Below are 27,155 nucleotides of genomic sequence, written 5' to 3' on the forward strand. Positions count from 1 at the left end.
CTCTCTCTCTCTCTCTCTCTCTCTCTCTCTCTCTCTCTCTCTCTCTCTCTCTCTCTCTCTCTCTCTCTCTCTCTCTCTCTCTCTTCAGAAACAGTGCCACGTGTTCCCTGTTCAAAATAGTCCGTGGATCTGACTCCCTGTGCCATATGACGCGTATTCAGTGGGAAGACTGACACCATACCCACACAGAACAGAAGGGCGCAGGCCACGCAAATGTAGCATATTACAGTGCAACAACACAAGCCACAGAAACCCCCACAGCATCTTTGAGAGTCACACAGCTCGGAAGAATGTTTACTTGACATTTTAAGCTCCACAAAGGTCACGTCAAAGGGTTACGCAAAAGAGGTCCTGTTATTTTGTTCATTTTTTTTATTTTACGCAGAGCCTTATCCTTGTGTTTGTTCATTCACTTATTCATACTATAATACAACAGAAACGGATTGTAGTTATCCTCTTACATATCTACTATATAATAGGCTATATTAGTAAAATTGTTTTGTTAAGGCGACAATTTCATCAATCAATAGGTACATTTTTTACAATTCTTTAAGCCATTATGTTGTGTGTTTACGTAAAATATTTGTTTCCATGACGCTGTAAATCAGCAATAACAAAATAGCCTAGGCTAAATCCTGAACAACTCTGTCATGTTGGGAGTTTATTTGGTCAATTGAACACATCCTCTCAGGTAGGCTATGTGACTTGATCTTAAAGATGGAAGAATAATGTTATCCTCTGTTGGTTGTTTTTTTTTGCATGACTGGCGCTTTCTTCAGGGCGTTTTCTGTCGTGTGATTACTTGCTTGGCCCACACGCAGGCGCTATTGCTCTTCAGCAGTTTCTGCGAACAGCCTCAAATTCATTTGGAAACGACATTTACAAGGTGATGGCTATGGAGTAAAAATGTTACTCTGTTCGACTATGTTCCTGTTATGGAGGTGAAAAAAACAACAACATTAAAACACCAACACAGCATGCTTGATGTTTGCATCATTTTCTTGCGTCGGCAGCTTTTCTAATATTTCACTGATGTTAAATTGTGATTTGACTGTTTTACTCTGTTTACTATTTAGTGAAATTGAATGCCCGTGTATTTTTTCTGTGCTGTAATCTTTTGATACTTTTTTCAGCCGTTTTTATTCTACCTGGTTATATGTTTTAACATTTGATTGTGTGTTTGCACAAATTTTGTAAAGGCTACAGGCCCTATGTTTAAAAGTTTGCTCCATATGTCAAAAATAATTTAATAATTTTTTTTAAGGTAGACCAAATATATAATCATGTGTAATTATGTCATTATTTGAAAATATATTCTACTAGATTAATCTTTCCACATGCCCATGTTAATGTTTATCGTCGGGTTTTTGTTTTTTTTAGGAATGTTGGGGGAGCTTATGTAATATCTGACCAACAAACAATATTTCTTTACTTCAATTTGGAAAGGTAATCGATAGTTTTCCAGTGACATGTGAGACGACGTAAATATGCTTCAAGTCATTACACCCTGACATTATTGGTAGGCTGTCTTCTTGAAGGGAGGATGACATTTGGTTGGATTTAAGAGGAAATGCCGCATTCAAATGTTGATCTGTATACGACACTTAAAAGCAAATAAACAAAACGAACCAACCTATGATGCAACTTTTAGCAGTTGACCAAAAATAATTCACGAAGGTTAATCACATATAACCAACTAAAGGTTCATAATAGTAAAACGCACGCTTTTCAACGATTTTAACCAGCTTTTTCCACATTACCCATCTGTAATAGTGTGTTATATTTAGGCAGCCCCCCCAAGTTACGTTGCGGTTCCAATATTTCCCACCGCACGTGAACGTATCATAAAGCTCCTGGTGAAGGCGCAGAGGCAGAAAAGCGGCAGCGAGCTGCCAGCATCGTCTCATACCGTCGCAGGACAGAAAGGTGTGGAAATATCGCTCCTCCTGACACCCTCGAGATAATAACACGGAGACGGAATTGTTTTGATAACGCTGTCACAATTTGAAAACACTAGTATAGCTCTCTCTCTCTCTCGCGGTTGCGTCAAGTTAACATTGTGCTACGTTAGCCGGTTTGGCGTTAGCATAGTGGTGCTAGCTGTTGCTGTAGTGTTTTCTATCGCGGAGGTTAGCGACAGCTAGCCTGTCTTTTTAAAAGTGGGGCGAGCTAACGTTAGCTTTGCCGGTCAGCCTAACTCACAAACACGGCGGAGCTCGTTTAAATACCTACATATTTGCTGCTGTGGAAATAATCTGGGAATTTGCGTGGTTTAGATAGCAGGGAGTGTGTCGGTGACTTTGCTTCTGAACGTGTCGCTCCTCTTTGATCGCTTGACAGCTCCGTGTCAGCAGAGATATGGAGACGCCGGGGAGGACAGCAGCCACACCGGACGCCCTGGACTTCACAGTGGAAAACGTAGAGAAGGTGAGTTTTTTTGGGGATCCGGTCAGCTCCTGTCAGAAAGCTGCTGTAATTCAGGTGAGACAGGCGAGACGGTTTTATTTATTTATTTATTTTTTGCCTTGTAGCCACATAATATATGACGTGAGTTAACACTGTTTACAGCTCTGGTTTTGTCTGGAGAGGTTGTTCTTGCTGTGTTTAGGAGTTTTCGCTCGTCTAAGGTGCACAATAACTAATCAGTTAAGAGCAAAATAACAGGTTGCTGCCCGTTACTTCCTCACAATCCCTGTTAGTCTCTGTACAGTGCTTGTCTGGGTCTTGTTTTTCTCTGTTAGATTGGATATATTTGTGTGTGTGTGTGTGTGTGTGCGTGTGCGTGTGTGCTTTACGTGCATGGCTGTGCTGTCTGCAAGGTTGCTATGATGAATCTCCTGCTGGGTGGCCGCTGACTCCAGCATGAGGGGATGGGTGGGGGACAATGGAGAGGATGAGGAGGGAGTGAGAAAGGTGCTGCTGTGGAAGAGCAGAGTTGATGTAATGAGATTGATAGGGGGAGGTGAGGGGGGGGGGGGAAGGAGCGGTCGTTGTCTGTGACAGTGCCAGTAAAGAAGGAGGAGGAGGGGGTGAAAGGAGGTTGGCGATGCGACAGAAATGATTAGAGGCAGGTTTGAAGGAGAGAAGCACATTCCTGTAGGGGAAATGGTTTGGCCTGATGCTGGGGTTTCTGGTGTATCAAAAAGAGGAAGGAGAACAGTGTGCCCCGTCCTGTCTGCCTTGGGATAATCTCTGTTTTCATTTGCTCATGTTTCATTTCTACAGGTGGAGAGTGAGTTGTCTGAGAAAACTATTGTTTTTATTTGGCACTGGTAAAGTAAAACTACAGCATTCCCTTTCAGTTTTGTAGTAGGATAAAACAATAGCACATATCGTTTGCATACATAACGGTATAATTAATGCCATTGGCAGTGTCACAAACAGTAAACAATCTTTGAAGGTAAATTCCAGTTAAAGTAATGGATATCCTAATGTCATAGATTTGGAATTTAGGTGATTATTTTATTAGATGTTTAAGTATTTAAGTGTCCCGGCTATAATGGAAGTAAATCCTTGCTTGCCAAAATACCTCAATTATATTGATAACGCATTATATTGTAATTACGTGTGACACATTCAGCATTCAGTGATTCATTAAATAATCCGAAGCTAAATTTGGTGGTCAAACGTCAATGTAGTGATTATTCGATAACTAATAGATGTTAAAAGTGTTTAGAAGCATCACCTGTGATAACACTGTTTGTACAGTTTAAAGTGTTTTTTTTCCAACCCTGTGACAACCTGCATCGGCGTTCAGTCTGCTCTGTCGTATAGCAGTATCGGTGATCTCATTAACTGATACAACTTGGCAAACAGCATCTGAAGTACAATTTTCCATGAAGGCTACGAGCACTTTTGTATTCATACATGCACTTGCATTTCAAAACTGATGAGTTTTTGTACTTCTTAGGTGATACTTTACTTTCTACTTGAGGGATTTTTTTTTGATTTTTTTTATCTCTCTCCATATTATTATTCTTTCTAGATAATTTGACTTGACTGGTGAATCAGTGAGAGGCTGAGAGGGAGACGAGAGGTTTCTTTAAAAATCTGTGCGTTCTCCTAAAAGCATCCTATTAGCATTTGCGTCAGACCCCCACCTCAATGCCTGAGGTGTTGCTCTCACTTGTAATTTTATCATCCTTTTTTGCCAAACAGCCAAAGAAGCAGATAACTATATTCTGTACATACCACCAGAAGACACCGCAAAGTGCTAATCAATAGAGAGGCAAATTGTGCAGTCCCATAAGATGATGAAAGCGACGACAGTTGCTAAAAAAAAAAAAGGTGAAATAAATACGATTAGGAGTGCAGAGTTGCCACTTTGGTCCAGTCGGGTGTTGGGGAGTGTGTGTTTATTGCCTACACGGTGGTGGAGATGATGGTTCCTGGCCCAGTGTTTGTATGTGCCTGATAGAAAGCTCCTTGTTCAGTCTCGGGTCTGTGAAACAACGCACCACATTGTCAGTGTCTTTGTGTGCATAATGAAGGGGTTCGTATACTATGTTACATTTCCGTCCAACTATAATTAGCTTTAGAGTCACTATCTGCCAAGCAAGTCGATTTTAGAGGAAATTCACAGCTCTGCTCTGCGTTTGTAGGGTTCTAAATTTCTCCCCCCGACACAAACTACTGTACCAACAGAAAGAACCACATCACAGTCGTGGGTTAGTCCAGGGCAGCATCTTGTTCACTTTGATAGGGAAGACCTCTGTTACCATTACTAGCTGTAATCACCCAACTGCCCACAAAGGATGCTGTCCACAGGAGGCTGTCATGGTCCGTTGAGTAGTGCTTAGTGCCCAGGCTCTCACCTTGTGGCGCACCTCTACCTTTTGGAAACCATAAGTAGCATTGGGATAAAACGTATGTGACACCAAGTGCTGTCTTATTAAGTACTTTTATGAAATTTAAAAGCGGAGGAGATGATTCAGCCCGCCAGCGAATGTGTTATGGAACATAGCAGGGCAGCAGAATCTGTCACCAAGAAATGATGCATGGTGCATTGAGAAGCTTTTTGGTAGACAGACAGAGGGGGAGGGTATTTCTGTCCACTTATTGATGAGAATATATATTTAGCCCGGTGGTATGCATTTCATGTAGGTACATGATACGCATACATGTCCTACTGTGAGGTTTTTTTTTTTTCAGTTGTTAGCAACCTTTGAAACGGTATCATTGGCTCAATTAATCAGTGGCTGTATGTGATCAGTCTTCTGAATTATGCAGTGAAAAGAGGACATTCTTCATGCAACTGAGGTTTGCATGTTGAGATACTGGGTGCAAGGGATTATTTTTCCTTTCATGTGCCGAGATTTCATCACCATTGGCAACATGGTATTCCTGATTTGTGTCTTGGCTCGTGCTGTCAACAACCACCCGCGCACTCTCTCGCACAAACTATTGTTCTTTGTTCCCTCATTAATCATCGTTCCCCTGCACGTCTTTGATGCTCACAGTTAGAGTGCAGTGTCATGATGGGTCACTGGTGCGATGATGCCTTCCGCACCACAGCACCAGTACTGCCCTCCCACTGCTGCGATAGCATAGAGAGTGACAGTCTTGTGGACAGATGGCTTGAAAACACACTGAACCTATAGCCTTCATCTATACCGCGTGTGAACACTGCATGCAAAAATGTACGTAAGTTATGTGTGTTTCGGCTCGTGTACTTGTGCCTCGTAAGGATGTAGGTTAAGCGAAATATTATTTAAATATCTCACGTCATCCCCTCGGACAGATTGATAAACTAATTAAAAAGGCAGACATCCGTGGATTTACCTGGGCGGGCCGCCCAAGTACAGAATATGTAATGCGGAACACTACGCACTGAGCTACATGGTTATTGTTATGGTTTCATAGTGAGTACACAAGTGGACACAGCTGCATCCTCAGAATATTTGAGAGCCGCTGGTGAATCTGTCTGACTGAGCCGAGGTTTTTTTTCACTTTCATCCTCCCGTTTCTTCTCCTGTTGGTAAAAGACTGTAGAGGATGCTAATGACCTTTGACGTTCTCTTCCAAGAGCACGCCATCCTCGGATGAAGCCAGATGGTTCAGGCAGTTTGCTACCATCTGTAGATACAATTAGTTACCTCAGGTGTAAGTCAAATTTAAAGCTGCTGTTTCTAGGGATGTGCATGTTGTTTTGCTTGTTATGTGAACCAGTTAATGGACAATTACAGTTGGTCGAGATAACTGTAAAGATATCTGCTGGGATTTAAAAGAAAGACACGCGATAGGTCTTTGTGAGAAGATTAAAGCAGCAAAAGGAACAGACTGTTTTGCGTCTTGTGCTTTGATAATAAAACCTTGGAAGGACAGACACGTTCAGCGTGTTTGGGATTGGATAAGGAGGTCTGCGGTCACACAGTGGACCGCAGTAATGATCCGCTGCTGCTTTGAACTTGGATCTCACAGCCTCGTTTACAGAAAGGGTAGAGTGGAGCTGACTAACAAAACCATGCTAATGCTTTTTGAATGAAAGCGTGATAATGATCCTTTAGAAGACCCTGCCAAATCACAACAGCACATTCATATTTCATGAGTATTGTCATGCAGTTTTGTCTACAATAAAGCCGGGATTGGCAGTTCTGGAAAAGGCAGAAAAAAATGCCAGAATTTGCAAACGCAGTCCTCCTGCAGCTCTCGGCCCTAAGCTCCGCCCACCACTCACGCATGGATATATGCACAAGCTTCAATTGAGAAGATCTCTGAAATACTTTCGCAAATATTGACTCGTGTTTTATTGCATCCTGTGGTGTACTGGCCGTTGGGAATACCAGGAGAAATCATTGCTGGCCATCACATCGGTGGTCCGGTGGACCATTCAAAAAAAGTATTTATCAGCCCTCTTTGTGTGCTTTTCATTCAGAGAGCATACTGTGAGTGGTCTGGTCCCAGCTGATAAGTCCAGGGAGCAATTTTTTTCCCAGTTCACCTAATTTCATTTATTCATTTGTCGGACTCTCTTGGCGATAAATCCATCTTTGTTTTTGTTTTTAGTTGCTTTGCAGTGTAGACAGTAATAGCCACTGCTAAAAAAACAACAACACACATTTTCTCCAGGATTTTCTACCATTAATATCTGAAGGGGCATGCACCCTCATCTGAATTCATGGACGAGCCAATATGAACACTCTCGCTACCTCACCTTCAATCTGCACTGTTAAAGTAAACGCCTCAAAGCCTGTTTTCACTTGTGTAGTATTTCTCATTAAACTGTAGGTAGATGTTAGTTCAGTACAAAGACCTACCAGCTAAGAATAACTATGTATACGTGGCCCTTGACCTATAGTTCGCTTTCAAACATCGATGTACAAATGCTACCTGATTCCCTGCGAACAATCAGCTCATTAACACCCAGCCAGCCGTTTCAAGTCTCAGAGAGAGAGTGGAGGCGGATCATTGCATCGGAGGATGATAGACGTGGAGAGAAAACCACCTGAGAGTCTGCTTCCAGTATGCACTGAAGCTGTCTGGATGTCCTTCTTTACATCTGCAATTGCATCATCGTACTGCGTGACCCATCGTGCTCTCTTTACAGCATCGTTCATCCTCCCTTATTAAACAGCATCAGGCTTTCTAAGGGAACGGGAATACGCAGATATTAGAAGAAGACTGAGATAAAGATTGAGAGCTGAGGGATGGGATGGGTTGAAACTGGATGGACAGTTTAGTCTGGAGGACGGTGGATGGAAAGATGAAATTAGAGGGAAGAAGGGGGAGAGAATGACTGGTGGTGGAGGAATTGATGTGAGCAGGCTTCAGGGGTAAAAGACAAGGATCAGAAACTCACTGAATAGATTTATTTTTCCTATGCTGCTTGTGAAATACTTTGTGCTGGCAGCTAGCAGTTTTAGTTCAGTGAGCTTGTACATGTGAGTGTATTTGTATGTGAGACAGAGAGGGAGAATAAAAGCAGCATTTTCGCAGAGAAGTGCCGAAACCTTTCTTCTGGGATAGCCAGGATTAGAGGTGTCTGTTTAATTAACACTTCTTTTTACTTTCCTTTATTTCCCTCTCTGCCACTCTTTCTTTATCTCCTTTCCCGTTGGCCGGCTCCTTCTTGTTCTCACTGCACTCAAGTACTCAAAGTACTCCGAGCTGTACTTCAGAGAGTGCCGTTTTCAGGTCATTGCTTTCTCGACTGCTCAGGCTTTGTAGGTAACCTGTTTACTATTTGTTTGTGTGTCTCCATGTGAGAAAAGATGTTTGGTTTTTTTCTCAAGGTAACCAATTCTTTCCAGCAAATAAGAGCTTAAAGGACTGCGTTTGTCCTTTCTCAGCTGGACTGTTTCCTCTCCCACTTTTCTGATTGCATGGAGTGTAATTGCACAAGAACTCACAAGTTCACAATTTCTCACAAGAAATGTGTTGGAACCAAGTTGTTCAACTCCTTCATGGTTCAGCCATCCACAGATTGTATGGATTCTTGTGACTGTTCTCAGTGTTGTTCTTCTCTTTCGTCTTTATCCCTAGGCTCTCCACCAGTTGTACTATGATCCCAATATAGAAAACAAGAATCTGGCCCAGAAATGGCTAATGCAGGCTCAGGTCTCTCCTCAGGCCTGGCAGTTTTGCTGGGCCCTACTGAGCCCTGATAAGGTACAGGGTGCACTCACACTCAAATAGACGCACAAACGTACAAACACTGAGAAAACATTTTGTGACATTTGTATCTGTCTTGTCTTCTCTCGCAGGTGCCAGAAATCCAGTACTTTGGCGCTAGCGCACTCCACACCAAGATCTCTCGGTACTGGTCAGACATCCCTACAGACCAGTACGAGTCTCTGAAGAGCCAGCTGTTCTCCCAGATCGCCTGCTTCTCCTCTGGCTCCAAGATGGTGCTCACCCGGCTGTGTGTGGCGCTGGCCTCTCTGGCACTCAACACAATGCCCGAGGCCTGGCCTGGCGCAGTGTCGGAGATGGTGCGGGTGTTTCAGGAGGAAGGGGGAGGGGTAGACGGACGGGCACGCTGCCTTGCGTTGCTGGAGCTACTCACCGTCCTACCTGAGGAGTTCCAGACCAGCCGCCTGCCTCAGTACAAAAAGGGACAGGTATGTTTCCAGGTACCACCCTTTCCCACCTCTGCAAGCTGCGATGGTCACCTGTATAATATTCATAGCTTCTCCTTGGATTCAGCATGAAATGACAGCAAACCTCCAACTAACTTAAATACATCAGTGGCACAGAGTTTTGAAAATGGGCGAGCCTCGGAAGCTGGAAGTTCATGTTTTGTCAGATTTTTATCATTGTTGTGTTTTTTTTTTTACAATTATATTTCCTGATCTATAATTTAAATCTTCTGTCAAATAATTTGTGATTTGTCACAGTGATATTTGACTGGATTTATTAAGTGAAAAAAAAAAAAAAAAAATGTTTGTATTCCCAAAAATATTAATGTCAGGGTAAAATATATCCAGGCCTTATGTTGGCACAAGTACAGAAACACTTACAATGATACCCAGGCCTCATCACCAAGCAGAGGAACATACCACACATGAGCAGTGTTCTCACATCCTCACTCTCGTTATCGTCGTCCCTCTAGGTTCGGGGAGCCCTGGGCCGAGAGTGGGGGTCGGTGTGTCCCTTACTGCAGCAACTGCTGCGGAGGACGGACAGCCCCGGGGCAGTGAAAGCTCGCGTGCTGCGCTGCCTGTCATCATGGGTCCTGCTGGATGTGCCCCTCAGCGAGAGCGAAGGCCTGGTGCACGACTGCTTCACTGCCATGCCTGACCCAGAGCTCTTCGACACAGCGGTAGAAGCAATAGTCAATGCCATCTCGCAACCAGACTCCCAAAGGTATGTACATTGCGCGCTTGCCAATGTGTACCCAAAAAAAAAAAAAAAAAGGCGATGGAAAAGAAATAGTGACAAAATCAAATGAGAGATTGTGATGGTAATAACTGGAGCAAAAATGGTGTTAGAAGGAGAGGGAGGAAAAAAAGATGCTTCAGCCACAGGCAGGAAACAGACATGGTGGGCACTGGAAGGGCATTAGGGAAGGATGGAAGGAAGGGGGGAGGAAGGGAGGGATTGATACAGGGCAAGTTGACAGCCAGGGGGAGGAGAGCGGCATTTCTCGGTTGGCTGGTGTTGCTATGGTTACAGAGCTGGGGAGAGATGTCATCATGCACTGGTTGATTCAGACATGGCAGGCACCCATTACCCCTCCCCTTGAGACAGAGGGAGAGGGCGGGGGTAACGGGACAGTGCAAAGAGAAGAAAGGATGCGAAGAGACAGAGGAGGGCAGGGGAAGGTGTGAAAGTGCCTAAGAATAAAAGACTTCATCCTCCACACCTCTGCGCTGCTACTCAGACAGGGAGGTGGGCCTGTGAAGCTGCTGCTGACAAGTCAGTTTAATCACACTGACATTATGCTGAGCGGATGGTAGGAAGACAGTCAATGGCAGCAGAGTTACAGGTTGAACATCCTCAGAAGGGCTCCTAGGTGAGACTGTTATTAGAGAGAGGATCCCTCGGATTTCTCTTCAAAATTCAGTTTGTTGGACAATTTTACTTACTTTAAGTATGAGTTACAGCCCTGTTTCATGTGCATGTTTTCTGGTGTGTGTTTGTCAGGTCCTATCAAAACTGTCTAATGAGTAGCGTCTCTTGAGACAAATGTGGCCTCAGTTGTAGTCTGTGCATTCTGTTATTTATTGGGTTATATTTGAGTCGATACAGAAAATTGTGTCTTACGTGTGCGTTTATGATCGAGGCGGGAAACAAATGAATCTATCCGGAGACTAGACATAGTTTTTTTTTTTCTCCATCATCCCTAGAAAGACAAAGCCCACATTTTCTTCCATCCTGTAGGTTCTGTTGGCTTTCTTTATTTTATTTTATATTTTCTCCCACTCTACCTCTGTTTCTTTGTGCTCTTCCTTTCCCCTTTCTCATCTCTCACCATCAGTACTAAGCCCTCCTCCCTGTCTCTTGTTCTCTCTCTGTTTAAACACATTACAGTCAACTCATTTGGGGGGATGCTATTGGTCCAGCTGTATCCTGTTGCCAGGCAACCCATTTCCCCTGTCTCAGAGTGTTGCAGTAATTGCAGAGGGGATCAGAGGTGGGGAGAGGGACGCGGGGGAGGGAGGAGGTGGAACAAGAGGGAGAGAATGAAGGAGGAGTCAAGAGGAGGCACAAAGTGTATCACAGTAGGACCGGAGCAAAAGAGGAGACGAAGGACAACGATGAGTTAGAGGAGAGGAGACGGCAGCAGGCAGTCTCAGAGGAATCTCCAGAATGTCATCTCTTATGAGGGAAATATGGAAACGCATACAAATCCATTGTGCTTTTTAATCACATCAGATGAACACCAAGTCCTCTTTTCCTGAGCAAAGAGTGCATGACCTGCATCTGCAAAGCACCTTATTAAAAATGAATGATCTTCTGAGTGCAGTCTGCCATTCACATGTGTACACACACACACACACACACACACACACACACACACACACACACACACACACACACACACACACACACACACACACACACACACACACACACACACACACACACACACACACACACACACACACACACACACACACACACAGAGTTAAGTGCAGTTCCCCGCGCTGCTCTCGCAGAGTTACTCAGACAGCCGAACACAGAGGATGTAGGCCAACAGACGCACAGGTATGAGCTTATTAGACAGAAGCAGGATTCATATACATCTCATCTGAGCAGGGTGGAGCTCTCCATAGAAGGCGGAATCAGTTTGGGCTGCTGAAGAGGGGACTCGGCTTCACAACACAGGACCAGAGAACTGACTTCTCAGCTCATAAAAGGGCCTGAGGGAAATTAGAATAATAAATGCATCCCAGGACGGCGGGAAAGCGATGCAGTCAACCTGCAGAGCACAATTGGCCACTTTTTTTTCCTTTGGCTGCTACTGTTTATCAAAGATGACACTGAAATAATTAGGTCTATTAATTGATGGACAGAAAACGAATCGGTAGTTTTAATTATTTGACTAATTGTTAAAATTATTTCCTAAGTCTAAATGCCAAACATTCACTTGTTCTATGATGTGAGGATTTGCTGTTGTTTGGTGTTTGTTACTATAAATTTGATTTGAATAGGGTTTGGATTATAGATTGGACAAATAAGTACTTTGAAGATGTAATTTTGATATCTGAGTATTTAATGTTATCTTTTTACATTTTTAGAATTAAAATACTAATTGATTTATTTTAAAAAAGAGTGCTGCTGATAAAAGAAACTATCATCAGTTGCAGCCAGATTAAATCCTCAGGGCAACACAGTAAATTATTGTCATTTTTTTTTTAGGTTGAAATGGGTTTTTCGTCCTGTTTATTGTTTCTACTGCTGGTAAAGTCACACAACCTTGCTCTGTCATTGATGAATATTCATCGACCATGGACCAACGTTCTTATTGATGTTCACATGAAAGATGAAGCACAAGCTGCATACCACCCCCCACCCCCCGGGGGACACACATAATATGGTTTATATGTACAGCATTCACACAATCTTCTTGGTGACATTCAGGAGCACGTACACATGCCCTTCATCTCGAAATGTAAGTCTTCCTTTTGCTGTCGTTAAAGATGACAAGAGGATGTTTGATGTCGTCACATGTGGTGTGTGTGTGTTTCTGTGTGAGGTTATGTGCGTGTCCGCACATGTGCATGTTGTTGCCAGAGTGAGGGTATCATAAACGGCTGAGACAGCAGGAAGAAGACAGAATAACAACTGACAGCGCCGGAGCTCTGAGAAGGAGCTTTGAATAGATTTTCTGGTTCTCTGGTAGATGTGTGGGATTTTTAGGGTGGGTGTGCTGGATCAGAGGTTGGACTGACATGGGCTGTGATTTGATTGGAAATAAACACTTGTCTTGGGAAGGAGCAATAAATACATCAACCTAGCTGCGAGCAGTGTGAGTCAGTTTCACCAGTGGAGGCTCCCTGGCCTTGAATCCACTGCTTTCTCCTCTACTCCATTTTAAAAACATGCCATTTTTTTATTAAATGAACTGAACCCCTCAATGTTGATTGTGGTATTTCTTTGTGCTTGTGTTTACGGGGTATAGATATGTGAACACTTTGCTGAAACTGGTTCCTCAAGTGCTGGCCCTCCAGGAGCAGCTCAGAGAGGCAGTTCAGAATGGAGACATGGAGACCTGCCATGGTATCTGCCGGATCGCCGTCACACTGGGAGAGAACCACTCCAGGTGTGTGTGTGTGTGTGTGTTTAACAGTGTAAACAATATGAATAAATAAGAAACATTTAATAGTACAGTCACCTTATTGCCAATGAGTGGTTCAATAATTGTTGGGCTTTATGATATTGAAAGTACAGCTATATTTAAAACGCACAATGCAAAACCCGGCTAAAAAAAATCTTAATATAATAACCTGCTGTATAAAACGTTTTCTTAACATTTAAAACCGGGTGTGCATTATACTATCCATGGTCTCAATGTGCAGTCTCCACATGTACAGTGAACCCTCGCTATAACGCGGTTCACCTTTCACGGTCTCGCTGCTTCACGGATTTGCATCGTGCATTGAAATCACATTACGACTATATGTAACGTAGATATATTTAATGTCCAGTTCTATCTATTTCAATTGTAAAATAAAGGTTACTACTTCACGGATTTCGCCTATCACGGTTTCTATTTGGAACGTAACCCCCGCGAAAAATGAGGGTTCACTGTATAGCATGATTGCGTTTCATGTGTTGCTGTGTCTAATGAGAGAGGCTATGGTGCCGCTGCTAAATCACATTCTCCCTCTGTCTTTCCTTTGCAACCTTTTCCCTCTCCCTCTCCCTCTCCCTAGGACTCTGTTGGAGCAGGTGGATCACTGGCAGAGCTTCCTGGCTTTAGTCAACATGATCATGTTTTGTACAGGCATCCCCGGCCACTATCCGGTCAATGAGACCACCAGCTCCCTCACACTCACCTTCTGGTACACACTACAAGTAAGAAATGATCAAATTAGATCTGTAATTCAGTGTTAAAGTAACGCTGTAGTTTGATAAATAAAGGATCACTGTGTATTATGGTTTACCCACTTTTTCCTCTAGTCTCATTGTCTGTTTCAAATAAAAGCAGCCTACAAAATATGCTTTGCTCACTGTCATATGGGAAGGCTTGCAAGGCAGTTGCCTTGAACCGTAGTCTTTTTGATAGACTCATCATCATAGATCATGAATTCTCTCTGTACATCCTGATGCATGAATGTGCTGCTTGTTGGGCTCTCACTGTTCTGTCTCAAATTTTTTTTAATTCTAACTCATGGCAGCTTATCTGAAAACATTAGGTTTTTTTTTTTTTTTTTTCTTCTGTATATGAATTGCCTTTGCATGATAAACACCATGTAAGCCAGAACAGTTGCTTTTGGTCTGTAAGGTGCCTAAATTATTTAATGTTCCTGAACCGAGACTAATTCTTCTTCTTCATGGTTGTTCCCCGACTCTCAGGATGAAATCATGTCGTTTGAGTCGGATAAGCAGGCGGTGTATCTGCAGGTCTACAGGCCTGTGTATTTCCAGTTGGTGGATGTTCTGCTGCACAAAGCCCAGTTCCCCTCTGACCAGGAATACGCATCTTGGTCCTCAGATGAGAAAGAGCAGTTCAGGATCTACAGGTGAATATGTTTGGGTGGGTGCGCTGGCGTGGGTCACCCTGTCTCTCTGTGTACCCTGCATGCCCGTTTCTGCTGTGCACCGCTGTTTGTTTCAGAAATCACTCGCTGACAGGATGATTGGTCAGCAAATGAGTGTGTTTTTCTGTAACAGACTCTCACTGGACTGGTGGCCGAGAGGGCAAAATCTGCCCGGCACGCAGATTAACAGATGAGATTTTTCAAAGACTGCGTGCCCCTAAAATGTCCGTTTGTGCATGTCTGTCCTTCAGGGTGGATATCTCGGACACGCTCATGTATGTATACGAGATGCTGGGAGCGGAGCTGCTGAGTAACCTGTATGATAAACTGGGGAGACTGTTGACTAACGCAGAACAGCCCTCGTCATGGCAGGTGGGTGAGACACACACACAGACAAATACAGAAATAATGGGAGCTGTTTTCTGTTGCTTTCAGTGTTGCACATAAGCTTGTACTTAGATCTCATCATACCAGATTTAATAGAGCAGGTTGTTAAAACGAGTGCTTTTTTTTTAAATTCACATTTCTAATTTTTAGAATTGCTACAACACCTTTGTTTTAATTGCCAACATAAGCTGACTGCATCCTCTTCCTCCAGCACACAGAAGCTTTACTGTACGGCTTCCAGTCCATAGCAGAGACGATAGACGTGAATTACTCCGACGTCATCCCAGGCCTGATAGGACTCATCCCCCGAATCAACATCAACAACGTCCAGTTAGCAGACACAGTGATGTTCACAATAGGTCAGATAATATGGATTGAATGATGAAAGTGAAATCAAATAAACTGTAATTTATGGAGAGTACAGCGCAGAGAGCAAGAGATTGTTTCAGAGCTGTAACAAACAAATGTTTGTTTTTTTATTCTGTACCTGAACTCTTAATAGGTGCTCTGGCTGAATGGTTGGCAGACCACCCAGTGATGCTCAGCAGTGTCCTGCCTTTGGTGCTTCAAGCTTTAGGAAACCCAGACCTTTCTGTTTCTTCTGTCTCAACGCTTAAGAAAATCTGTAGGGAATGCAAATACGACCTGCCGCCGTACGCAACCAACATAGTAGCAGTGTCTCAGGTACGTACACATTTTTGCTGCTACTGGATATTTTCTCTAAGTTCACCCAGCTGTTTCTTTCTCACTGCTAAAAGCTGAGCTGCTTTTTCTGATGTTCTTGCACTCCAGAAATAACACCTTTCTTTTTTAAATCACTTCAGTTGTATTATTTTGGATCTACTTTTTATTGCTATTTCAAGAAGGTTTTGTTGTGCTTCTAAAATAATTGAGCCTTCACTCTAACTCTCTTTTTTTCCTCTCTGAAGGAGGTGCTTATAAAGCAGATCCACAAGGTCAGTTTGTGCTGTCTCGCATTCACTCTCTGCTTCTTTCATGGCATTCAGTTCAGAAGTGACATGAAGTGGAAAATATTATATAACCTGTTTGCAGCCTGTAGTTTGAGGGTAACATGTTATGCGTTGTAAAAAAAAAAAAATCGGCTTGTCAGGACTCATAAATGACTTAAAAGCTGAACCTGTGATCGTCTCCCTCTTGCAGACAAGTCAGTGTATGTGGCTGATGCAGGCTCTCGGCTTCCTGCTCTCCGCTCTCCCTGTGGAAGACATCTTAAGAAACCTCCACTCCCTCATCACCCCCTACATTCAGCAGCTGGAGAAGCTCGCAGATGAGACGGTGCGTACACAAACCAATGTGAAGCAGTACACACAAACACGGAGCAGGCACAGTTGGACTCTGGCCAATAGGAACAGGCCTTGTGTCTGTGTGGTGTCACTGCAGTGGAACATTTCTCTGCGGGACCAGATTGGATTTGACCCTGCACCATGGGCTAGTGACTCACATGGAAGTAGCAAAGGCACTCTCTCTCTCTCTCTCTCTCTCACTAATGCAAACACACACACACACACACACACACACACACACACACACACACACACACACACACACACACACACTACAGCGAGATAAATTCAAAGTTCATAAAATGAAAGTGCCTAAGCAGACGCAGTTACAGTAGGTCATGCTTTTACGCATACAAGCACACAGACATGCAAAAGAAAATTCTTTACCCTGTTTAAATGTCATATCTAATAGAGCCTGGACTTCCAGACTGTCACGCAGGATGGCACAAATACAGACCTGGTCTCATCTAAAAATAGTTTGATATTTACTGGTTGTGGAGTGAGGTAGAATTTCTGCAGATTTCTTGTTCTGCCACCAGTAAAGACCCTGGACAGGGTGAACAGAGATGTCAGTTTAGATGAAGCTTGTCATTTCTCTCTGCCCCTCTCCCCTCCCTCTCTCTCTCTCTCTCTCTCTCACTCACACACACACACACACACACACACACACACACACACACACACACACACACACACACACACACACACACACACACACACACACACACACACACACACACACACACACACACACACACACGGTCTTATCTATCCACACTTCCTCTCTCTCTTGTTGTTTTCTATCCAGCTTTTTGATGTATCTGCATTACATCAGACTAGGAAATCAGGTGATGTGTGTGGAGCCGGACAAATACTGGCACCTAGTGGGGAGACCTTCAGGCTAGTTTACGTCAGGGGTGAATGACCGTGGTGTCTTACGGGGCAGCCTGGGAAAACAAACAACTGATGGAGTTGATGTGACGAGGCTGTCAAGCAGGATGTGCACATGTACTGTTGGTGTTGTAGGATGAGCTCTGTACAGTGAAATACAGGGACATAGATTTGAAGGAGACATAAGAGATGTGGCTATTAGAGGGTGTGGCAGCTCCATCGTTGTCCTCTTCGGAGTCTTTTGGCTGCATTACATCACCGTGGCAACAGAGCAATGATTAAACACTGCCATCGAAAATCGAATTAATGTTCATTACCAAGGGGAGAGGTGTGTGTCTGTGTGTGTGTGTGTGCGTGTGTGTGTGTGTGCACGTGCATGTGCGTGCTGTTGTCTGTTAAAAACCTGGTATGAAAATGAGTCATTACCTTGTTTCACCTGGTTAAATACCTGCCCATTGACTCATGTTTTCATATTTTACAATGATGGAAATTATTTAATATATAGTATATGTTTTGATTATTATTTTTTTGTCATTTACTCTACTTATTGTTTAATTAATATATATATATAAAAAAAACACCCCAAAACATTCCTCAATGTAATGACTTAATATCTAATTTATTATTGAATAGCTTGTTTGTTTGTTTTTAATCAAATTTGGACTGATTCTGTTCATTTAGCTGTCAGCACTATACTTAACCTCCTTGAATTGTTGAAACCTTTAATTTATTTTCAAAACTTTTGATCGTGATCAGGAGAGAAATGTTTTTAGTACGTTCGCTTTTTAGATTTGTTTCTCTTCTTAAATATTTCACATTCACAGCAGTTATTTTTCAAGGCAGACACTAATGCACTTATATGGACTGTGTTGTTAGTTTGTAAACAAGCAAATTCCCAATTAGAATTAATCTGTTTCTTCCTTCTTCTTTTTCCCGCTTCAGCCTAATCCCTCCAATAAATTAGCAATCATCCACATCTTGGGGCTGCTGTCCAACCTCTTCACTACGCTCGACATAAGCAAGCAGGATGAAGAGTCGGCTGACAGCTCAGCACCACCCGTCAAAACGGCCCCTCCCCCGCCTGGACCGAACCCGGTCAGTCAACGCACACCACCAACTTTCTCATTAGTAGGGTTGGGTGATGGAAAGTTTCCTTTGGTTATCAACTATCAAGTAATAGGCTGATCCTATGGATGGTAGACACTGGCTGACGTAATCATGGATTATGTACTAAATAAGGACTTGGTGATGTAGTACATCGCAGTTCGGTAGAGATGAAAGCCAGTGAGGCACACGGTCCTCGCAGCCTTATGAACTCCATTGCTCACGGCCCCACCCCCTGCTGCCTCCACCACTGAACACATCGGCTATCACTGGTTGGAGGTCTGAGGGTGGCCAGCAGCAGCATTTTTCCCTGTCACTCAACCACAGTGATTAGTAATCCTGCTGTTAGGCATGCACCCATGTATGAATGTTAATTTTTGTTCTCGAAAGCGATGTTTCTGTTCACTTTGTTTAAGTTTCATGAAGTTTGTTTCTGTGTTTCAGGTGGTTGTGGTTTTGCAACAGGTTTTCGCTCTCATACAGACAGTGCTCAGCAAGTGGCTCAACGACTCGCAGGTTGTAGAGGTGAGTTGTTAAGACCTGCGGCCACCGACGGTCGGACCACTGCTTTGTTACAGTTGGTCCACATAATCAGATGTGATGTCATTTCAGTGTAGCTAATCATGTGATATCCCTCAGGCGGTGTGCGCCATCTTTGAGAAGTCAGTGAAGACTCTCCTCCATGATTTTGCTCCCATGGTTTCTCAGCTCAGTGAGATGCTTGGGCAGATGTACAGTACAATTCCCCAGGCGTCAGCCCTGGACCTCACACGACAGGTACACACTCAACTTGTGCACGTAGACTTGATCACGCGTTATTATTTTAAAAGATATTTTTGTGGTTACATGCAATGAGATTTTAGAGCTTTGTCAAGACAGGGTTGTAATGACTTGTGCAACAGTGAGTCCAAGGTTAATGAGGATTAATGACTATATGACTATTCATGTGATCATGACAAGACTCTCAAGCATAATTTGTGTAACCACATAAACTGAAACTGGTTTCAAATTTTGTATTGGTATGAATTAAACCATTTTAACCGATTTGCTAATTACAGTTTACGCAACAAAGTTCAAACAAAAACATGACTTAAATTGCAATTTCCCATCATCTAATTTCATAATGAATCCATTATATATAAACTTCTGTTGTTAATAAGCAGTTAATATCACTTTAACGATACTCATTTACAGAATCAAGTAATCAATGTTTTTTGCATTTAAAAAAAAAAAGCAAGGGTAAATTTATCGGCAGGATATTTTTTAACATTTTTCCTCAGTTACCAAATTTTGATAAACATGTTTTTTATAATAAATCAAGGAATACGAGGTGACACTATTTGATTTTTTTTTTTTTTTTGCTGAGGAAACCTGATTTCTTGTCTGTTTGTATTAAAATAATATAATTCCTACATTTGCATATGTGCATGACAAAAGTTTAAGTAAACTAGTTTCCACAGTTGAGCACAATAAAAAAATAACAGTACTCTTAATACAGATCTTATTTCCTGACTGCACCAAGTTATAGTAATATATATGATGAAACATGCTAACTTTCTTTCAGAAATATAATGTTAATATAAACCAGCAGTGATCTGGTGAGTCGGGTGCATGTACAGACGCTCTCGGCAGGCTGCAGCCTGTTTTCCTTTCAAATAACCTGGTTTGCTGTGAACAAGTAAACATACAGAGTGTCTGATTTGAGGACCTGCTGTTTCAGATGGTGCACATCTTTGCCAGCGAGACAGACCACTTTCCACCCATCAAGGCTCTGTTTGAGCTGGTTACCTCGGTAACACTGTCCATCTTCCTGCAAGGTAGGGGGTCCAGCAGGGGCGGGAGTGTCAATACTGTGAACTGTTCCTGTTCAAATGAGGAAGAGATGTTTCTGATCTGATGTGATTTCAAAAGGGGTCCAAAATCATGTGTTGGTGTTGCAGGGGAAAAGAGTGAAGTTGTAAACAAATTTGTTTTATACTTTATGTGTATTATGGTGACTTTTGCTCCCTTTCCTCCTATGATTGCACATGATTGATTTGAGGCTGCATTACTAGACATTACTAAAAGAAGTCAGCCCGGGGGCCATAAGGTCAGAGACTCACAGCTGACCTTCAAACATTTTCTCTTATTACTCATTAATGAAAGTGGAACCACAAAGATGTGTGTCAGTGGACAACGTCTGAAATGATGGTTTTATCAATGTGGACCTTTTATCCACTTACCATTGATTAAATCATTTTCAGGCTGTTGTAGTTGACTTCAAACGTGCGAGATCAACATGTTTCCATGTCTTTTGTTTGTCCACTTAGTCTTTGCTTATTCCCTTTTATTTAATTTTTTTTTTTTTTTTTTTTCACTTTCACAAAGTTGCGAATTTTGGGCTGTATGAAAATGACTTTCGTTTTGTAAAGTGCTCACAGTTGATAAGAAGTTTCCTCGTGTGTGTGCGTGACCCCGGGGCGAGACAAATGTTATTTCACTTCGCATAACAATCTCAGAACCCATCTGCTATCGGTCTGACAACAATTTCACCTCAATGGGCAACAACCAATATGTTGGGGATGTAGGATATCCAGGCCATTACTTCCTCTTCCGTGGGCTGGTCATTGTTTACAGCTAATTAGCAACTTGAGATGGGAGAATGGAGTTGGGATAGAGATGACTAATCTCTCCAGATATCTGCATATGAAAGCAGATCAAGTCGGACGATAGCCAATGGGTTCTGAGACTTTGGCAACGCTTGCTCTCCACATAAACTGTTTACCTGCATGCAACCAAAGCCCCCTCACACGTGATCGGTCAATACCACTCAGACTACAAAGAGAAAGCAGAATGAAATGTTGTTTGCGTTTATATGCCAATATCTGTTCATATATATTAATTACCATAAAATGCACATCAGTAAGATGGTATAATATCGGTCACCTAACTTGGCTTTGAGTCTGTCTGATGCCCCCTTCCCTTTGTGTTGTCCCTTTTTTACTCTCCTCTTTTCCTGCTTTGACTGGTTAAGTAATGGCTGGCTCTCCTCCTGCCTCTAAACTCTTTCTTTCTGAGCAGGTGCCCTTCAGTAGACAGTATCAGTACAGGATACAGTCACAGCACAGAGACCGCTAGCTTATTCAGTCGGCTAACATTGAACATAGCAGGAAGGGCCAGCTCAATACGGCTGCAGCCACTGCTGTGCTAGGATTAGAGTTGGGCTCTCCATCCCAGCCCTCTGAATAAGCCCTGTATTCTTCCGAGGGGTTGTGTGTGGACGAGGGCTGGAGGGGGTATTGAGCAGGAAACTTGTTTGGAGTCTGGGAACAGCCAAAGCTGGGCGCTCACTACAGACATTTGTTCTGTTTCATTACAAGTTTGCTGTTGGAGTCCCTCCAACATCAATCTTAAGCCATCGGAATAAACCAGAAAGTCGGAAATCTCAATGTGGATTCTTCAGCTCAGAAGCTCTTACGGGAAATGTGTGTTTAATTGTGCATCATTTGCAATCTGTTCTACTTTTAAAAGTCTTGTAGTCTGTGTCCAGCATAAGGGAGGTAGTGATATCAGAACCTATCCTTTTCTTTGAGTGTGATTCCGACTGATGCTCCGGGTTCACCTTTAAGCAAAGGGGATCTTATTGACCAGTGCTGAATGGACCCTTTAGACTAACCTCCTCCTCTGAGGCACTGAGAGGAAATGTTTTGCTTGTTATTTGATCATGATGATGCCGGCAGTGCCTCACGGGAAGGAGGTAAAAGAGGGTTCATTCAGGTTTGGTGCCTCTTTTCCTCCAAACTGTAACAGTAACAGAGGTGCCTCCTGGGTTCCCACTCCAAACCCACTTTTGTTTCTTTAGGTTTGTTCCTTTTCTCTCGTTACTTCTTTCGTTTTTTTTCTCTCCAAACAGACCCATGTCTTTGTCTTCTGCCTGTTTTTTGTTTTTGGTTGGTCTCTTCTTCCAAGACTCTGCCAAAGCTTCATATGCCCCCTCCCCCCCTTCTCCCCTTCGTTCCTTACTCACGTGTGAATTATTTCAATGAAATATTTTTGAGTTCTCTTTTATTTCCACATGACTGTTGAATCTATTAAGTTGCTGTTTGTATATTATTCTTATTCTCTTATGATTTCTTAAGTTTCATCTTTATTATATTTTAGGACCCAGGGATCATCCTGATATTGTTGATTCATTTATGCAACTCCAAGCTCAGGTGTGTTTTTGGTTTCTTATTTCATTCACTTTGGTTTTCTCTGTCTCTTTCTGTCTCTTTCTTCTTTCTCTCTGTTTCTCTGTTTCTCTGTCCTCTGTCTCCCTCTCTCTCTCTCTCTGTCTCTCTCTACCTCTCTCTCTACCTCTGTTCTTTGTTACCGGGCCTTAAGGTGCCCCATCACATAGGCAGAGGCAGTGGAATGAAACACATGAGGGGCATGTTTGAAAAAGGGACATTTGTCTCTCCTCAAACGCTTTTGATTCTAACAGTCACCTCACGATGCCGACATAGTCCCAAGCTCATGTAGGCTTTTTATTTTAGCTGCAGGCACCCGCCTAATCAGTCATTGATAACACCATCCTCTCTTGTAAAACTAACACTGTATTTAACTGACTAGAATAAACCCTGGCAGAGATTTTTAATGGCCTCTAACAATTATGCAGGGTGTTATGTTGTCACTGTCATCAGACAAAAAGGCTTGTTTTAGAAAGATGACTACATTTTTTAAATTCAGGATTTCATAACACGTGACTCAGAGAGCCATGTAATCTTTTAATTATTTATTATTTTATTGTTACACTCCTCAGAGAAAAGTAGTGTTAAGTGAACATATGTGCTGTGAAAATCTATAATTCGAAGCTTTTAGATCTCCGTTTTCGCTGTAAAGTCAACATCAGGGCACATTTGCTCTTTGGAAAAATATCAACACACTCAAGAGCCTCGGATAAAATATTTTAGAGGGAAGATGATGCAACAGCATGAGTATCAACTTTTGGGTCCCAGGTGACTGGTTAGTCTCTGAGCTCAGTGCTCCTCTGAAGTCATTCCTGCCCAGAGCCAATCAAAGCCCAAATGAATTAATATTCAACTAATATTAATCCGTTCAGACAAATTGGCTGATGGCTCTTCTGTTTTATATTTTGGTTTTTCGTCTTCATTCTTCTTCCTTTGTTTTCTATCTTTGGATAGATCTGACCTTCATCTCTCTCCCTTTCCCTCTCTCCCTCTCTCCTCTCCTCCATCCTGAATGAGTTCATTATTATGAGATGAGTTGTCTTTCTCTTTATCTGCACATGTTAATTACTTACACACTTCTGTTGCATATTCAGTCCAGTCAACCAAAAACAAGGAAAAGTAATGTTTCAAGTCTAATTGATTTCAAGAAAAAAAAAAAAAAAAAAAAAAGCCAAAACCACGATTGCCTTTAGTTTGACTTAAGTTTCAAATGATTTCAAAGTTTGTGTTTTTTTGCAATTTGTTTGTTATACCTGCTGAGTTCTGTATTGGAGGATCTCTGTATGAGTTTGCATATAGTTATTTTTAAACAGACGGAGAGAGCACTACAGCCTGGTAGGCAGATCTGCTCCCAGTCCTGTGTTGCTGTCAGATCCGGCTACCAGGCTTAGTGGGTATTGTTGATAGCAGTATTTTAAAGGAGCTTATGCAGTGGAATGTGGTGAAGCAGTGCCGATTGGGTCGGGCCGACAGAAACAAACTCTGTTTAATGCCTTTATCTGCCTCGTAGGCCCTCAAACGGAAGCCCGATTTGTTCTTGTCTGAGAGTCTTGACATGAAAGCAGTGTTCCGCTGTGGTAAGTTTGCACACAATTTACACAAACACCCCTACAAACCATTGTGCTGGGTGTTTTGCTGCAGTTTCTGTGAAATACGTGCCTGTCAGTACAAAGTACAAAGTACAAACTGTAAATGTTTGTCACCAGCCTTCAGTAGTTTCTGTCTCTCTCTCCCACTTCCAGCAATTCTGTCACTCAAATTTCCCGAAGCTCCGACAGTCAAGTCAACGTGCTTGTTCTTTGTAAGCGCACACACACGCACACACGACACCTTGCAAGCATGTTTATAAACGGAAAATTTGTCTTCGAATTTGATGATTGCTTCTGCGTTTCTGCCTCAGACTGAGCTGTTACCCCACTGCTCAGATGTGCCTCCACTAGCCAGGGAGGTGCAGGAGGACGGCAAGCTGCTGGTACAGGCCGTGCTGGAGGTGAGAAGAACCGCATCACAAGTCACACCACAGACATGTTTCGTCATGTCACTGATGCTGCAGTTTGCCGTGTAATCTCACCCCACACTTTACTTCCTCTCTGATTGTGAATTAATTAAGTCCCTGATGTGAACAATGCCTCCTCCGCTCTCTGCAGTGCATCGGAGGCGGGGCATCTCGGAGTCTCATGGACCAGTTCGCAGAGGTGCTGTTCTGTCTGAACAAGCACTGCTTCTCACTGCTGGCTGTGTGGTTGAAGGAGGCACTGCAGCCACCAGGATTCCCGTCTTCCCGGGTCACAACTGAGCAGAAAGACAACTTCTCACAGCAGATTCTCAGGTAACACCGCGGGACGTTTGTTTGCTAATGGGTCAAACAGGATTTTTTTTTTTTTTTTTTTTTTTTAACGTGTACTTTATAATTATGAGTTGTTTTTTTCCCCCTCTTTGCTTCCCCTCTCATTGCCTCTGTCATGCAGAGAACGAGTAAACAAGAGAAGGGTGAAGGAAATGGTGAAGGAGTTCACACTACTGTGCAGAGGCCTCCACGGTACAGAGTACGCCGCTGAATACTGAAACTCTACCCTTGAACTCTCACCTGACCGTGACCTCTGTCCTCAGTGCTAAACAGCTGGATGCCACAACAACACAGTTCTCTGCAACCCCATCAGTGAAGATATCATGAAATGATTGTAACGATAACCCACCCCGCTGCAGGACAAGACATGGAACCATTTCAGCACAGACCTGCCATCGGATGAACGAACACACATTGAATCCCTGGTGGCTCTAGAGAGGTCATCTTCTCCGCTCCAACCATTTTTTTTTTTTCTGTAATCAGATCGATTGTTTCTACCTCCCTCTTATCTTCACTTATTTAAAGGTCTTTTTGTTGGAAGAGCTTTGAGCAGCACATCCAGCATGCTGCCTCACGCATCCTCTTATCTCTGTCTTGTTCTGCCTTTCTAGATCTTCCTGTGGTTCCTAGGTTGTTTCCTGGTGATTAGCCTCCATATGAAATGGTAGTGGTATCGTACGTAGCTACTTGACATTATTTTTTGAAATAAATCAAATTAATAATATAAATGTATATGTATACATATATAGAAAGAGAGTGGTTTCCAGTCCTGCTGCTGCTAATGGGAAGAGAGACGGACCCGTGTTTGGAGGGGACTCTGCAGGAAGAATGATATGAACACAATGATATTTAATCCTTCCCATCCCCCAGTGATATGTGCGTTTGCCAAATTATCATTAATTGTTTTGTAAATTTGTCTTTTTTTTTTTTTTTTTTGTATGTGTGTAAATTGCCTTCTTAGGGGTATAAGTGGAGAAAGAAAGCTGAAGACCACATAACCTGGACTAAAAAACAGTGTGCTCTCTTGCCCAGCCCTCTATTAATGGGGCTGTACCTCATGTACATACAATCCCACCCAGTCCTACTGCAGTCTCCTCGGCTTGTAGGTTGTGGTTTTTAGGCAGCGGTCCTGGAGGTAAAGCAGGACTGCCTCAAATGATGACTAGAGGGAAAATGGATTTCAGTAGCTGGCTGTGAGAAAAAAGGCACAAGATGGAAAGTGAGAAGGGAACTGAGCTTTTGGAGCAATTCATAATCCTGACAGCAGACTGCTTAGTCACTGTAATCGTGCAAAAATATTAATCAAGTTGTGCATATTAACAGTTATTGCTGAACACTTGTGTGTATTTGAGTGTATGTGCGTGTTCATACCTGTATGTATGAGAGGTTGTGTGTGCACAGATGTACCTTTTTCCACTTGTTCAGTGCACTTATATCGGACCTACAGCACACACGCATTATTTCCCCGTCTTTTAAACATTCATCTCTTCACACCGCACTCATTCAGGCTGCTGTCTCCGTAAAGACTGACCAGGCATGTCCAGTTCTCCACCTCCGCTGCTCACCAGCAACCACACCCGTCTGTTAATCCTCCTTATCATCTGGATAACCATTGACCAGACTCACCCATCTATTTGTTTCTCACACCAACTACTGCTCTTAACAAAAAGCTTTGAGGACAAGCTATCCAGAATCCTCTCACCCATCTGGGTCACTGCCTTGGAGAGGACCCCTGAAGGATTAGGGAGTGCAGTGAAATAATGTAAGACCTCTGAGGAAGTTTTTCGACACCGACATTCTGTGCTCATCCATTCTGCCTGAGACATTAATGGTGAAGTGATGCGACGGCTGTAAAATACACTGTCTAGTGAATCAGCAGGACCAGCTGACATTTAGTAACACTCAGCATTGAAATGTACTTTGTGGTCTCTGATAAAACTTTATCTCAGTCTAATCCTTCTGTCTTATCCGAGGTGCCTGCAGACATGTAGCATGCATGTGTTTTGTGGGAGGGGAAAGGGAGGGGGGGGGGTGTTGGGTTTCAGGGGACAAATATATTCAATGTGTGAAAGACTGCAGAAAGATGTGATTTAGACTGAGACCCGGGGCAGGAATCCGCTCTGAGCTGTGAGCTGTTCTGCTTCAGAGTCTGATGTGAACTGTGAACGACTTGACGTTCAACACTGATCCCTGGTCTGTATTGTGGTCTTGTTCTGAGGTGCAAAGGTGAACAATGTTTGTCACCGTTTAAAGGAAGGCTGAGGTG

The 27,155-nt window shown here is 42.9% G+C and overlaps 2 protein-coding genes across 4 annotated transcripts in view; one reads left to right on the plus strand and one right to left on the minus strand.

Annotated features, from left to right (window-relative positions):
* The first annotated feature begins 1,864 nt into the window (after nt 1-1,864).
* Nucleotides 1,865-26,911, plus strand: LOC138618814 (importin-13-like). Of its 3 annotated transcripts, XM_069694810.1 has the most exons (23): nt 1,865-1,926; nt 2,341-2,427; nt 8,482-8,607; nt 8,703-9,059; nt 9,551-9,804; nt 13,067-13,207; nt 13,821-13,962; nt 14,464-14,630; nt 14,900-15,020; nt 15,247-15,394; nt 15,538-15,719; nt 15,965-15,991; nt 16,197-16,331; nt 18,173-18,325; nt 18,779-18,859; nt 18,974-19,111; nt 20,055-20,151; nt 22,475-22,527; nt 24,053-24,119; nt 24,285-24,343; nt 24,443-24,532; nt 24,690-24,871; nt 25,011-26,911. In XM_069694810.1, exons 2-23 carry the CDS (start codon nt 2,359-2,361, stop codon nt 25,105-25,107), a joined length of 2,886 nt encoding a protein of 961 aa, XP_069550911.1. In that variant the 5' UTR covers nt 1,865-1,926; nt 2,341-2,358; the 3' UTR covers nt 25,108-26,911. The 3 variants fall into 3 exon arrangements, with proteins under 3 accessions (XP_069550911.1, XP_069550913.1, XP_069550912.1); XM_069694812.1 differs by lacking the exons at nt 1,865-1,926; nt 22,475-22,527; nt 24,443-24,532; nt 24,690-24,871; nt 25,011-26,911 and having other exon boundaries at nt 1,933-2,427; XM_069694811.1 differs by lacking the exons at nt 1,865-1,926; nt 24,053-24,119; nt 24,285-24,343; ... (1 more) ...; nt 24,690-24,871; nt 25,011-26,911 and adding an exon at nt 23,497-23,719 and having other exon boundaries at nt 1,933-2,427.
* The window catches only part of LOC138618819 (cytochrome P450 2J6-like), a 47,336-nt gene continuing 43,053 nt past the window's right edge, over nt 22,873-27,155 (minus strand). Inside the window, exon 10 of the transcript XR_011310756.1 lies at nt 22,873-22,887. The gene's annotated coding sequence lies outside the window, so the exon portion shown is untranslated. The remainder of the gene's footprint in view (nt 22,888-27,155) is intronic.

The sequence above is a fragment of the Brachyistius frenatus genome, unplaced genomic scaffold (assembly GCF_029030835.1).
Source record: "Brachyistius frenatus isolate BFR_SWC_R1_liver_20210118 unplaced genomic scaffold, ASM2903083v1 Contig_18, whole genome shotgun sequence".
Classification (NCBI taxonomy): Eukaryota; Metazoa; Chordata; class Actinopteri; family Embiotocidae; genus Brachyistius; species Brachyistius frenatus.

Coding starts and splice junctions, on each gene's coding strand:
- LOC138618814 (XM_069694810.1), top strand. CDS start 2,359: ATGGAGACGCCGGGGAGGACAGCAGCCACACCGGACGCCCTGGACTTC. Junction 9,805..13,066: donor TCGCAACCAGACTCCCAAAG/GTATGTACATTG, acceptor TACGGGGTATAG/ATATGTGAACACTTTGCTGA. Junction 24,872..25,010: donor TTCTCACAGCAGATTCTCAG/GTAACACCGCGG, acceptor TCTGTCATGCAG/AGAACGAGTAAACAAGAGAA.